We start from the raw sequence: 14,245 nt of genomic DNA on the forward strand, positions 1-14,245 counted from the left end.
TTCTTTCAAGCAGAGGATGAGCCAAGAAGCAATTTTAGCACTATTGAGTCTTCTAGACCCAAATAAAATTGCTTCACTTCTGAGATGTTTGTTTGGATTTTTCCAAGAGGATTGCTGGTTTGTCTTTCCATTTGTTTTGCTATCTCTCTAACTGACTTCTTCAGTTTCATTTTCTTCCCTCTATCTCTGTCTCACTTCCTGTGTTTAAATACCAATTGACTTCTCTTTAACTCTTCTCTATTTCTCCTCAGGTTGTGGAAGGTACACTGATGTTACTTTCTCCCCTCTCTTCCTTCTGCTATTTTCAACTATTATAGGAGTTTCATAAATCTCCTGAATGATATCAGAGTGCTGCCTCTGTGCCTTATTTGGGGCACTATCCAAACCATATGCACTCTTTGAGAAACTGGGGAAGAGGAGATCTTCCCCACATGCTTTTACAATCTGTTCCCCCAGGTCTGGTCTTTCTGTTTCCATCAGCTTATGGCATTGAGTCTACACTGACTGTTCATTTTTCCACTTCCTGGGCACAAGGCGCTGTAGACTTCCCAGTACGGTGTCACAAGTGATTCTTTGCTTCCCCTGTGCTGTCAGTGGCTCTGTAGCTCTCGTGGTCAGTTTGTTGAGTGGGGGATTTTCTATGATAGATTCACGCTGATGTTGTGAAGTAAAATTTATTTTTTCAGGAACTTCACCATAGACAGAGGAAATGCTGTGTTCCTTAAAGTCTTTCTTGTCTCTTCTATAATTGTTTTGTCTCAGAAGTATGTGGAAGGTTTCTGAGAAACTTAGAAAATGCTTTTCCCTTGTATGTAGCAAGCCATACATAACATGAAGTCCTCCTTAGGATCACTGAGTGTAGCTGATACTGTCTTTGATAAGGGTGATACTGAACTTCAGATAGCGGTAATCTTCAGGTATGATGATAATAATAATCTAGAACAAGAAATGTGTGTTTAATTTTTCTATGTTAAGGTGGGGAATAGAGGATATTCTGTTTAAAGCACATACTTCCAGTACTTCTGACAATGGCTGCAGCTTCCTTGGTTTCCTGCTCAGTGAGCCAGACGCAGGCTCCTCTGCTTCCATCCTGCACCTTGGGGCAGAGATGTGGAGTGGCTTTGGCTTTCCCTGTCCTCTTCTACCCTAGATAGAGATATGTGGCCTTCTCTGAGCCCAGAGGCAACTAGCAGGAGTGAGTGCTGGAGGGGATATTTTGTGGGACACAATAGGACTGAGGAAAGTGACAGACTAGTGGCTTCTGGTGTGAAGGTGCAGGGGTTTGTGGAAGCAGGAGTAAGACCTATGAGAATGTAGGGCTTTTGCCTTCCATGTCCCTTGATTAATGGACTTGATTAAGCTGGATTATTGTGTATCTAGGTTTGGTTGAGTTTATGGAAGACTTTTTTTCTCCCTCTCCCACATTCCAAATTTAGTGTCCTAGTTTTTTTCCTTGATTGAGTATCCTCTTTCTTTTGTTTGTTTTTTTGTGTGTGATATAATAACTCACTAGTTGACGTTTTTGTGATCTAGTGCTCTGGAGAAGAACAGAAGAGGGATAAAGATTATGCAGTTATTATACACTTTTGTTTTTATTATTTCTTCTCTAAAAAGCCACAGAATTGAAAAATGCCTTTGTAAAGTGGGTTAAAATTGAGAGAATTTCCATCTATCCTCCCACATAAGCATTAGAAACCTTGGTTTTGCTGCATGAATGCTTGTATTTCAAAATCAGAGTCAACGTTTTTGGGGCTAAGTGAGGAGATGATTTAGCACATTTTCTTGATTGCAGCTTGTTGTGATTGTATCTTTCCCTTTGGCATTCCCCAAAATAGTTTTTCCACATAAACACTATAATTCTTATACCAGCTAGTGCACAGCAGCAAGTTTCTTGGTCCCACCTGTTCTTACCTGCTTCTGGCAAGAAGATGAGGTATCTGTCCCTTGTGAAATGTATCTGCAAGCCAAATGCAAGCCTTGCCACTCACTTGGAATGAAATGCAGTTTAACACTGCAAACATCTTTGTTGATTTTGGGGGGAAGTGGTGCCAATGTGACTAAGACAGCTTTCCTGAAGCTGAGTAGTACTCAGAATGCTGATATGCAAAGGTGAGGACCTTTCATCCCACCTGGTGCAGCAATTACGTGATGTGATCACAATGTCTTTCACTTCTTTCTTGGCTATGATGAATTGTTGTGATGAGACTGTAGTTATTTGTACTATCCAAAAAAAAAAAAAAAAAGTCATCCTCTTGGTGGCAGCCATGACAGCACATTCCCGTGTGTTATTTGCATATGTTAAAAGAGGGATGTGGTTTTGCTGTCTGAGCCATCAGAGCCGGAGGCTCTGGCTGGGAAGAGCACTGGATGGCATAACGCTCTTGGGATTGCCAAGGGAGCCAGAGTTAAGCTCTGGGACTTGGGGTTTATAGCTGGTATAAACTGTCAGCATGTGCAGCATGGCTGCTGGAAAATGGCTGGTAAAGCTGGACTCAGCTGGTTTTAAAAAAATGCTGTGGGGAGTCCCACAGGCCTGAAGAGAAACCATTCGTGTTTAATGCACTTTTTCCTTCCATACATTTAAACTAACACAGTGCTTAAATGCCTCACAGTGATGAAAGCCTGCTGTGGAGCTCTTAAGGTTCAGTTTTAAGGAAAAGAGAAATAATTTGGCTAAGTGAGAATTATTTTGTAAATGCAGCAAGTATCTAATGTGGAGAGCATTTAGGCTGTCATGGATTCTTTACTGAACCATCCAGAAATGTGACAGATGCTCTGCCAGGAACAGCTTTATATCTTTAAAGTTGCTGGGAAGTTTTTTGTTCTTGTGTTGGGACTAAATAAAGAAATATACTTAAATGGATAAACTGATCCTAAGTACATGAAAACTATCCAGATGGTAAAACTTTGACTTCAGTTGTAGTGGTGATACATTATGAAATATTTGCTGTTTATACTACGATACTCTGAAGTTTGTTTCTGTTTGTATTATTATCCCAGAAGCTGTCTGCTGGTTAGAAGAGTTGGGTGAGGGTTATTTTGTTAATCTTGCTACCATATTCTACTTGCCTGAAAAGAAAGAGCTCTGTCAAGTTTGCCTTGGCATTCCAAACTGAATTCATAGGTCTCTCTTCTGGCTATAATGTAACAGTAGCACAAATAATACCTGATATTATATTCAGAGCTTTGGCTTAATAGATCTAAAAGCAAATTGATATTTTTCCTTGGGTCTTTTAAGTTGTGCTGTCTCTGTTACAGATTCTAAGATGTATATTCATTATTTCTAAAGACTGATTGTGATCATTATTTTTTCCCTCATCTCAGGCATTTGGCATTGGGGATAGGCAAAGGGAAGTGAAAGGTTTTGCAAGTAGCACCAAAACAGCAGAGGGAAACCTAGGAATTGCATCCAGGCTTCCAGAGGTTTTAGTTTAGGTCTGTTTGCTGTGCAAAAGTAATTTGATGATGTTTCTATAAACATTAAAGCAGGAAGATTTTTTTCACCGTATGTTAAATTTGGTCATTGCTTCTACACTGACTTCTAACAGTGCTAAATGGCTTGCATGTGTTTATTAAATATTTAACCCTCTTGTAAGAAAGGGACACCCAGAAGTGTAGTGTGAAAATCATTCAGTGCAATTACTATCTTAACTTGTTATATAATTAGCATGCATATTTCTTAGATTTAATTTCCATCTATTCTTTATTTAAATAATATATCTTGAGAGCCTTTGACTTCATTCTTATAATGTACTTCAACACTGTATTGTCTGTCTCTTTAGGGATGATTCGGTACCAGAGGATAATATTTGGAGGGGTATCCTCTCTGTGATTTTCTTCTTTCTAATCATCAGTGTTCTAGCTTTTCCTAATGGTGAGTAAGGTTTACACAGCTTATACTTCATGTTTTTTAAATGTGAATTACTCTTTATTGCCACTATATTTACTTTGACTTTTATTTAAATACCAATTTTCAGGGTATTTTTTCTTTACTCTTTTGAATTGCTTTATATTAAGGAACAGTCTAAAATGGGTTGTAGTCATACGGAGCAGAGATAAGTGTTATTTATAGCTTATTATTTATAGTCTGTATTTAACAAGGAAGTTGAGTTCTCAAAATCAGTGTTCTATTTGCAGATGTGCAGTTGCAGCTCAGATTGCTAAGTAATGATGCTAACAGACCCTTAAATAATGTTTGAGGACTTTGCCTCAGTGTGTTTTAACAGAAGTGTAATTCTAAAAATTCTCAGACACAACACCTTACATAAAGCACCTTACCAGAAGATACTGATAGAAAAAATGGTTTAAGTTGCATTACAATGTAAAACCACAGTTGCCCAGTAGAAGTTCAAGTTGGACAAAAGTTTTTGTAGTTATGTGAGGAGCAGAATGTGCAAAAATGTAAGAAAGTTCGTGTGTCACTTAATTCTGTGAAAGAAATGCTTCTACCTGATTTGTCTGTTTTAGTTTTTTAATTTTTACTTATTGCTGTCAGCAAAATCATGATTCTTTGCTCAAGTCTAAACTGTCTCACAATTGGCAGTGTTCAGGAAAAAACAGTAATTGTGTTCAGGACAGCTTTGTACTACAGAGTTGGGACATGTTTTTCCTATATGTTAAAAATCCTATATGCACACTTTTCACAAAGTGCTGCCTGAAAAACTGAATGCCAGAGAAAAACAAACTTTATGAAAGAGTGGCCTGCAGCATGTGCAGAAAATACTTGTTGAGCCATTTCTTGCTACCTAAATGTACGATTCATCTTTAGATGTTTTCCAGTTTCACCAGACTTACCTTCTCTGCTCTTCACTTCTCTGCTCTTCACGTTAGCTGAGAGGTTTTTAATCTAATAAATCAGTTTCATCACTGGCTCTAAAGTAAATAAAACTTGACACTGGTAAAGAGCATAGGTGTCTTCCTTCTTGTCAGCTATATATGATGTTCATTTTGGAAATTTCGGGAGGCCTGTTTGGTAACATTTCTTGTTGGTCTGAAGGCTAAGCACCATCTTTCTTTGTTAACACAGACAAATTTGTGTGGGATGTCTTAACTGGGAGCAAGCTGCAGTCTGGAAACCAGGTCAGGACATCCTCAGGTGACACCTGAGATGTGGTGTCAGCTGAACAAACAGCACGCTACTGTTCTGGAAATGACTCCATAAAAACAGTGAAAAATCGTGTTCATGTTACCAATTGGCAGTCTTCTTTTTCCACTCTGAAATCTGCTGTTCTTTTGTTTTTCAACAACGTAGAGCTCCAGCTTTTGGGTGTATTACATAGTTTGATGAAGAACTGATCCATGCTCATGCCAAGTACTTACATGAGACATACTCAAAAATAAATTTTGTGGTTCTTACTAACTGTTTTCTTTTTGTTTACTGTCTATAGGACCCTTTACACGTCCTCACCCTGCTATATGGAGGATGGTTTTTGGTAAGTTTGTGTTTCTGACTTTTGCATTGATTTTGCAGGACCTGCCTTTTTAACTTTCTGATGAATGGAATTGTCATGAAACATAATTGTGCATCAAACTTGTGTGAATGTCACTTCCCTCCCACTTCTGAGCAGTTGCTTATAATCTATTCTTAGTAATGTTTGGGAATATTGTTGTAGTTCCTCTGTGTCAGGATGGTGTAAATGAAATCACCAAAAAGGGATCATTCATTCTGATACTCTGTTTTAATCCTGTTTTGTGCTTCCTAATCTCCTTCTCCCACACTTTTCCCTACTGTCATCTCTTCCAAGCCCAGCTTCTCCATATACTGTCTGACTTCTAAATCCAGTTGTGTAGGTGGTTTCTTTTCATTATTAGCAAAATATGCTATTACTTTATATGCTTATTAAATTGTATCATTGCATAGCATTACATTTATTAATATTCTTGACATGTATATATTCATATTCTTAACTTATTGCATTAAAAGTACTTGTAAATATCAGTTGCCTTCATGCTTTGAAAAATAATTCTGTTAGCCACAAAACTAACCAAGTGAAATCCTGCTCCTTAAACATCTGAATTACACAGCAAAAACATGAGGAATTTTATTTTCAAATAATTCAGGGTTCACAGAATATATGCTAGACTGCACATTTGATCATTTTTAGGCAGACTGAATGTTTCTCTCTCCTGCCACCTTATATCTAAAAATAAGTAGCTTCCCAAAGTAGCTGATTACTCATCTGTTGACAGTGAGAGGATACTGCTGATTAGACAGTATTTGTTAAACAAACCTGCTTCTTGGGAAGTTTGGGAAACACAGATCCTACTGCTCACTGCAAGTTTCAGCACATGTAAAGTAAAAGGTCATTCTCAATGTTGATACTGTCAGAGCTTGACCCCTGTACTTTTGGGAAAAGGCTGCATGCAAAATCAGGAGCAACATTTTTCCCTGTGTAATTCCTCTTCTTCTGGCATGGTTCATTTAGCCGTGCTTCAGTTCTCAGGCCCCTTCGGTAGACGAAGGGCAAGACTGGTGTGTCCTCAACCTTTCCAGATGCACCCTGGCCTGCAGGCCGTGCTTCCTTTAGCAGGGTGACATTTGTTTCCCTTGTGTTTCTGCGACTGCAGAGGACCATATAGATATTTCCTTCTGAACAAAAGTTGCTTTCTAGCGTGTGCTGGGGACTACCAACATGTGAGTCCTGGTTATAGCTTAAAATGCCTTTTTAGGATTGCTGTAATTTATCTTGGATGGCAGATCCTAAGTTTATTCACGTTAATCTTTCTGCTTTCCGTGACATTGCTGCAGGATACAAGTAAGCTTGAGGCTGTGGAAATAGTGGTTATACACCTCCTCCAAATGTGGTCTTGGATATCTGTGAATTTGTGAATAATGTAAAGATACGCTCCCAACAGCAGCTTCAGCTACCCACAGATCTGCACCTAGGACTCAACTTGTAACAAGTTTTTCTTTAAAAAAAAAAAAATTCATATTCAGACAGGGAGGAGAGAACTGGTACTCCCAAATGCAATAGTGTTTAATAATTTATAATGGTGTGAAAATAAATAATGATCATATTTATCTTTAAAAGGTTCAAGAAGCAAATTTTCCAGCTCACAAAAGTAACTCAGATATGCATTAGTGTATATTTATAGTTATTGTATGTTGCCAGAGCAGCTCAGAATTTCCAGGTGGCATTATTAAGTTGATCTTTATATTGAAATCTGCATAAAGGCTTAGTGATTTGCATTAGTGAGACCAAGAATACTTAAAGCAAAGGGACAGAGCTAATGCAATCCTGGATCCTAATGTATCTCTTACTGAAGAGCTTCCTGATCACAGCCTTGTACTACACATGTCTAAACTGATTAGACTGATTTTGTTTTGATTGGGTTCATGCAGTCGACCATGTATTATATCACTTGTCAGAGGAGGGGATATGAAGGGCTGAGTGCTCAGGCATTGCCATCTGACTGGTGTCTCTTCAGCTTTTCTGCATGTAGGTGCTGCATATAGGAATTCATTTGTAGAACAACTGTTTGAAAGCAGATTTTTGGACTCTGTGTTCCAAGCAGTTTTGTGAGTGAACATGATTTTAAAACTGAGTCTTTTTGCAGGTCTCAGTGTGCTCTATTTTCTGTTCCTGGTGTTCGTGCTCTTCCTTAACTTTGAGCAGGTAAAAGCAGTGATGTACTGGCTGGACCCTAATCTTCGATATGCCACAAGGGAAGCAGATATTATGGTATGTATCCATGCACTTCATTGTACATGCTTTAGGCATGTTTTACATGAGTAGGAAGGGATAAATCTGAATTTGCTGGCATGAGCAGTGCAAGTTTGTTCCTATACTTGACAGTTAACAAGTCCTTTGTGTCAACTACAATTTATTTACATTGAAATCAGCTGATGTGAAAAACAGTCTTCTCAGTATTTTGGTTTTTGTAATGTAGATGTTTGGATGAGTGTGCAATATGATATATGTTTGCAGTGGGGTGGCTTTGGATTCCTTTTGGTAATATATATGAGCAGGGATACTGAAAACAGACTTAACAAGGTAGTTTCTAAATGAAGCCTGTATGGTGTGTGTCCCAGATCAGGTTTTTTGATACCACAATGCTGCAGTCAAAGAACTTTGGTCTTGCCTTGTTGCTCTGAGCTTAGTACATTACTGTCATGCTATGGAGCTTGTGGAGCATGTGTATGTATGGCAACTGCAGGACTCTGCTCCCTTCCAGTCAGTCAGCTGAGCACTGATGCTGTTACCATTGGGAAATTATTTCCATAGACAATAATCTGGAGTGGCACAGAAAGCCAGGCTTGTTCTTTTGCTTACTGAGCAGCTTGCAAAGAGTTTTCCATACAAAGAACATTCCCCTTCAGGTGGGGACAGAAACAGAGAGAGCTGAGGTTGTAAAAGGAGGCGTGGGAGAAGGGTGTGAGTTTTATAGGGAGGCAAACAGAACACTGTGTGAGCAGTTGGGCACCAAGCAGAAGAGGGTTACTGTATGGGGAGGAAATAGTTGCCAGTCTTGCCCTCCTCACTATTGCATCAAGTTACTCCTCACCACCTGACCAACATGCTCCCTGGACCTTGGGTTTGTGCATCTGTCCACCATGGTCATCTGTTGTATAGTGCTCTTATAGGGCTCATTCCTCATGAGTAGGGAAATTCAGTGGTTGTCTTTCACACGTGGCAATTTACTGCTTATGCAAACCAATGCACAGCACCTTATCAGCAGTGGCTGCAAACTCCTGCCCTGTAGCACATGGGGGAATGGAAATCTTTACGGTGCAGTAAGCTTACATTAGTTGATTGGTAGTGAGAGCTGCGTGCAGCCTCCTTGCCTGGAAAACCTGATGCTTCAGGGAATGGACCTCAGCCTGCCAGCAGTACATGTTGTGCAACTCCAGCATGAGGAGTAGGACGGTGACTTTGGGCTCTGCAGGAACCACCTGTGGTGGTGGAGAGGCATGGGAAGCCTGCCCTTAGGATGGGGGGAGGACATGTGGGTAAATGGAGCCCCAGCACAGGCATCAGTGGTGTTGCTGAGCAACAAAAGGGAGCTGAGACAAGGAATCTGTTGGTTTATCAGATTCACCTGGCTCTCCTGTCATTTAAATTAGAAATAGATTCTAACTAGAGGAGGACTAGTATTACTACTGGCACTGAACCACAGTACAGCAGATTCCCTGACTGTGGCAGTCAGTGGAAACTTGCCCTGGTCTGCTTTGCAATCCTGACATTGTCATTTAAAATTGGAGTAAAGTTTTGAAGCTCAGCTATCATGAAGGCCGCAGCTTGGTCGCTTGCACAGGACTGGCAAAGTTGCTTGGGTATAAACAAAAGTTCAACACATTTCCCTGTATGGCTGGCAGAACTGCATCTGGAAAGATAAAATAGAGAGGGAAAAGCCCCAGTAAAAATAAAATCAAAAAAGCAAGAGCTCTGGAAAAAAACTTACTTTTGGAGTAGCCTCATTGTGTTCACTGATCATATAGGTATGGTGGTGTAGCAAGGAGCCAGCACCTTCTGTTGTGCATTCCATGCTTCTTGTGCTGGCAAATGAGCCAGTTTCAGTTCTCTTGGTGCACTAAAGCTGCAGGTTTGCCATCCTTAGAACAGGCGGTGCACCTTTCTCTGACCAGCAGCACAGGCGTGCTGGAGAAAGCACCAGCAGTAAGGGTTACTTAGAGTAGCTTATATAACCTCTATCATCCCATAGTGGGACTTATCTGTCTGCTGATAGAAGATTTTGTGTGAAATTGTGCGTTTTTCTCTTCATGATTTAAATCTTTCTCTGCTATCTCCTTTTCAACGTGATCAGTGTTCATTGGTGCAGGATTAGCAATAGTTGTGGCCTGAAGGACAATTCTTGGTTCAATAGCACTGAGCAGTGCTGCGTTGTCACCTGCAGGTGGCAATGTGTATTTTAGGAGGATTGAAGAGCAGAGATTTTTTTAAAATGTGTGTTTCCTGTTAGCAATAGTTCAGTTTGTGTTCAGTGACAAGACAAAACCCCACAGTTGCAGCCTCCTGCTGGCATACAAATTCTTTTTCTTGTTGGGCAGTGATTTCTAGCACTTGCTATGCAACATGTTAAGAGAACCCAATTCCTTTGTCATTGTTGACTAGAATATTAATTAATATTCTTAAGGAATCTGCTGCTCATCTGTGACAAAACAGTTGCAAGTTCCCTTTGATTTTTTCCTAATTTTTTTTTTCAGTCCAGGCCTGTGACTGAACTTCCTTGATATGAATGGGTTCTGGGAAATTGCTTTCATGAAGAAAATAAGACACAAAAGATACTCAAGTAAACACTGGCATGAGTAACATTACATCAGAAACTGGGGAGGATTAGCCACTGATGAGCCACATCTGAATACCAGACAGCATGAATGTGGGGAAAGGTGGTTTCAAATCGAACTCGAAAGAAAGGCAAATAAGTATTTTCTGGAGTATTGTTTGCTGGTTTTATTGTTATTATTTTTGTTGCTTCTCTGTTACTTACATGCTTCTTCAGGCACCAAGGTCTATTCTATTTCCCTTTAAATTAGAGCTGTACCATGGTGGCACTGAGTCTTAATACTGGAGTTTTTCTGCCAGAGTTTAGAAGGATAAGAACATGAAATAATGCTAATTTTAATACACTTATAATTCCAGGCTTGTTGCACTGAATAGAAAGATGTTTCTTCTTTCTGAAGTTGTGTGTCGATGGAGTAATTTTGTTGTGGGTTTTTTATTTTCATGACAGGAGTATGCAGTGAACTGTCATGTTATCACCTGGGAGAGAATCCTCAGCCACTTTGATATATTTGCTTTTGGACATTTCTGGGGCTGGGCTATGAAGGCTTTGCTGATCCGCAGCTATGGGCTGTGCTGGACTATTAGCATCACCTGGGAACTCACTGAGGTACACCCCTCTTTTATCTTAATTATCAGCAAAGATACAAGATGTGAATTGTTCTTGGGGGAAGCGTGACTGTTACTAGAAGGATGACTCTCTACTTCTCAGTATAGATTTACATTTTAAGTCTTATAAACCAGATGCTGAGTAATTGATGCAGTTGAATTAGCAGACAGTAGCAAGCTGGGTTTTAGGTAAGTGGTTTATTACTGCTTGAATAGAAGGGAAGTCTACGCCAGCCTATTTGTGCCATTCATAATTTATTTTTCTGCTGTTATGAGGATCATGCTACATTTTCTACTTCACATATTTCCTGATTCAGAGCAACTGTTCTCCTTTTTCACCTTGCAGTATCTGTGATCTACTGTCATGGTCCCTTTAGCTCACATACAACAATATCACACATTGTGTACAGTCATGCATTACGTACAAGTAAAATGGAGTTGAGGAATTTTCTTGATGTAAACACCTGAACTTAGTCTTTAAAATCAGTTTTCTGTAAAGCTTGCTGTCTTGAGAATGCTTGGCTTATCTGACAAAGCATTTCTAATTCAGAGACATAGATAAGAATGTATTCGTCTAAAATTAAACTTTTGGGTTTGAAAATCCTGGTGCCATGAGTTCCTCTTCAAAACATGTTTTTGTTCTGTGGCATTGAAGGATACTGTGCTGCTTAAGATTGCGTAAGATAGAGATTTCACAAGTACCCAGTTGCAAAAAAGACCTTAGCTAGTTATTGTACTCATTTTTTCCCTCTGCAAAAGAATATATTTGGATTTGTTTCACTCATACTCTTCCTGTTCATCTCACAACCCTTGTCTTCAATTTGACACAGCATCAGGTGTCTAATATTCCCCTTGTTGAAAGGCAGATTACTGGAACAGACAACATGTTGGACAATGTTCAACATACAGATATGTTATCACCACTCAAATGGATTTTTGATGAATTAGATAATTCAGGAGAGTAATTAGAAACCTCCAGAAGTTATCAGGGCCGTTACACAGGGATTGAGCTGAGCAGCTCCTATTCGCATTAATGGATTTCAGCCACCTCCATGTTCCGAAATGGGAAACTTGGCTCATGCTCCGTACTGTTGGATTAAAGTTGGGATGCAGGCAGATCTTGGTCTCTCATTCCGAGGAAGCAGCTAGAGAACCTTAGAGACTGTCAGGCAAACACCTGTGCTCTGGGTTTTGCTGCCTTTTTGTCTGTAACTTCTGGTGTCTTTGCTTGGATCTGACTGACATTTGTAGGCTATCGCCCCTCTCAGGTTAAATTAATTAGAAAGATGAAAAGGAAACTTTAACAGGATAATGAACAACACTGTATCCCTCGCGTCTTGAAGAGAAATTCAAATTTTCTTTTTTGAAAAGGTTGAAATTCACATAGCTTAGTCAAAGAAAAACAAGTGGGTTTAGTACACTTTTTCAAGAGTTTTCAAAGGAATTGTCATTGCCAGCATTAGTCACTAATGTACTGTAAATGGGCCAGCATTCATTCTTGTTGTATACAGAAAATATTCTTGTTCCTTTTCTCAAATCTGATTTTTTCAATACTTCATGCTTACATCTCTTAACAAAAGATGCTTTATTACAAAATCATACCAATAATCTTCCACAGCCTCAGTGTATGTACATTAACTGACAAAAATTGTACTGTTTTTGTGGAGATACATTTTTTAGTTTGCTGTGTGTTTTGTTAATTATCTCCTTGAGTATTGCAGAGGGACTGCTTAACACATGGCTACCTAGATTTCCTGTCCATAGGTAATTTTTCCAGTCTATTTTTTGGATTGCAGTGTTTTTTCTCATAGAAAAAGAGAATTATTTTTTCTTAAAGGAGAAAGAGAGGCACTGAATACATTTCTAGCTCTGGGTAAAATATGTTTATATCTTGCCTTAACTTCAGCTAGTTGTTCTCCTCACTCCATCAGTAGAGTGGAATGTCCTCTTAAATTCTTGAGCCATTCTGTATCAAGTATAGCAGCAAAGCTTGCTGAAATGTTGTCTGAAATGTTGTTGAACTCTTAATCTTTTTGCGTTCACTAAGTTTTCTGAAAATAATAAATGAAAGAGTTTTGAAATAGAAAATCTTAAATCCTGAGCACCACCATGCTTTAGTACTGACAGCTGTTACAAATGCATCCATTTTACTTGCTGCATCTTGTTGCTGGTTTGGAAAACATACTGCTTAAAACTATTTAGCAAAAATGAAACAAAGATTCTCTTCATTTTATTTTTTTGAAGCACAAACCACCTTATTTCCTCCTAGAAACTCAGTAGTTCTGCTTGTTTCATACATTTCTATTAATGTATGGTGTATCATCTTTGAGAGGCCAACAGCTGATGATACCCTTATATACAGCATAGCCTCAACAGGAAACAGTGAGAAGGAAACTTCTGATGTCTTTCGTGGTTCTGTCCAAGGCCTTCTGAAGTTAATGGGAGGATGTCCATCAAATTTCAGTGGCTGTGGCTCACGTCCTTGAAGTATGCTGTGAACAGAAAAGCTGATTTTTTAATGTGTACTTAAAAACTAAATTTATATGAATTCTGTGCTGTTCCTCACCCAGAATCTTTTTGCTGTATTCTATAGCTCTTCTTCATGCACCTTCTGCCTAATTTTGCTGAATGCTGGTGGGATCAAGTCATTTTGGACATCCTGCTTTGTAACGGGGGTGGCATCTGGTTGGGCATGGTAGTTTGTCGTTTCTTGGAGATGAGGACCTATCACTGGGCAAGCTTCAAGTAGGTCTAAATTAAAGCTTGATAAACATTGTTTTGCATGTATAAAAATAGCATGGAATCTGCCTGTGCTAACAGTGCTGCAATTTTATTCTACATGTTAAATGTCAATCTCATAGTAATGTTCCTGTACAGCATATGTTTGTAAATATGACTGTATATATGATTTTCTTTTGCAATTTTAAGTTACAAGCATTGATGCCGATAGACAAGACAAAATAGTAAAGCTATTTGCATTTTCAGTTTCTTTTGTATACATAAAACTTTGAGGAAGTCAGGGAGCAAAACAAATTGTGATGGTTTTCTCATCATACATTTTTAAACTAGATTTGGGCTCACCTTGGTGATGCATTAGTGTGGCAATCTGTCAGCACTAGTTGTAATTGCAGGAGGGGCATGGGGCTGATTGTACTCATGCTGTTAATTGCCTTGCGTCATTGCTGACCCTCTAAAATAAATGGAGTACTTGTAAAATAAAGAGGCATTTGTTGTGTAAAAGGGCAACAGCTTATGACCTAGTAAGTGTCAGTTCCTAGCTGTCCAGGTGTGGTTTCTTCCATAGCTTTTGGCCCCTCTCCTGCCTTCTTCCCTGCTAGCTGGTAGCAAGTGTGGTTATCTGCCCATTACCAATGGTATAGATGAAACAGGATCAA

General features: G+C 39.2%; 1 protein-coding gene across 2 annotated transcripts in view; it reads left to right on the top strand.

Annotated features, from left to right (window-relative positions):
- Positions 1-14,245, top strand: part of PTDSS1 (phosphatidylserine synthase 1) — a 28,325-nt gene that overhangs the window by 1,725 nt on the left and 12,355 nt on the right. For both annotated transcript variants that reach the window (XM_048286912.1, XM_048286913.1), the window contains exons 2-6: positions 3,783-3,874; positions 5,388-5,432; positions 7,558-7,682; positions 10,693-10,851; positions 13,444-13,595. In XM_048286912.1, the coding sequence (XP_048142869.1) occupies positions 3,783-3,874; positions 5,388-5,432; positions 7,558-7,682; positions 10,693-10,851; positions 13,444-13,595 (573 nt within the window). The remainder of the gene's footprint in view (positions 1-3,782; positions 3,875-5,387; positions 5,433-7,557; positions 7,683-10,692; positions 10,852-13,443; positions 13,596-14,245) is intronic.

This window comes from Corvus hawaiiensis, chromosome 26, assembly GCF_020740725.1.
Source record: "Corvus hawaiiensis isolate bCorHaw1 chromosome 26, bCorHaw1.pri.cur, whole genome shotgun sequence".
NCBI lineage: Eukaryota > Metazoa > Chordata > Aves > Passeriformes > Corvidae > Corvus > Corvus hawaiiensis.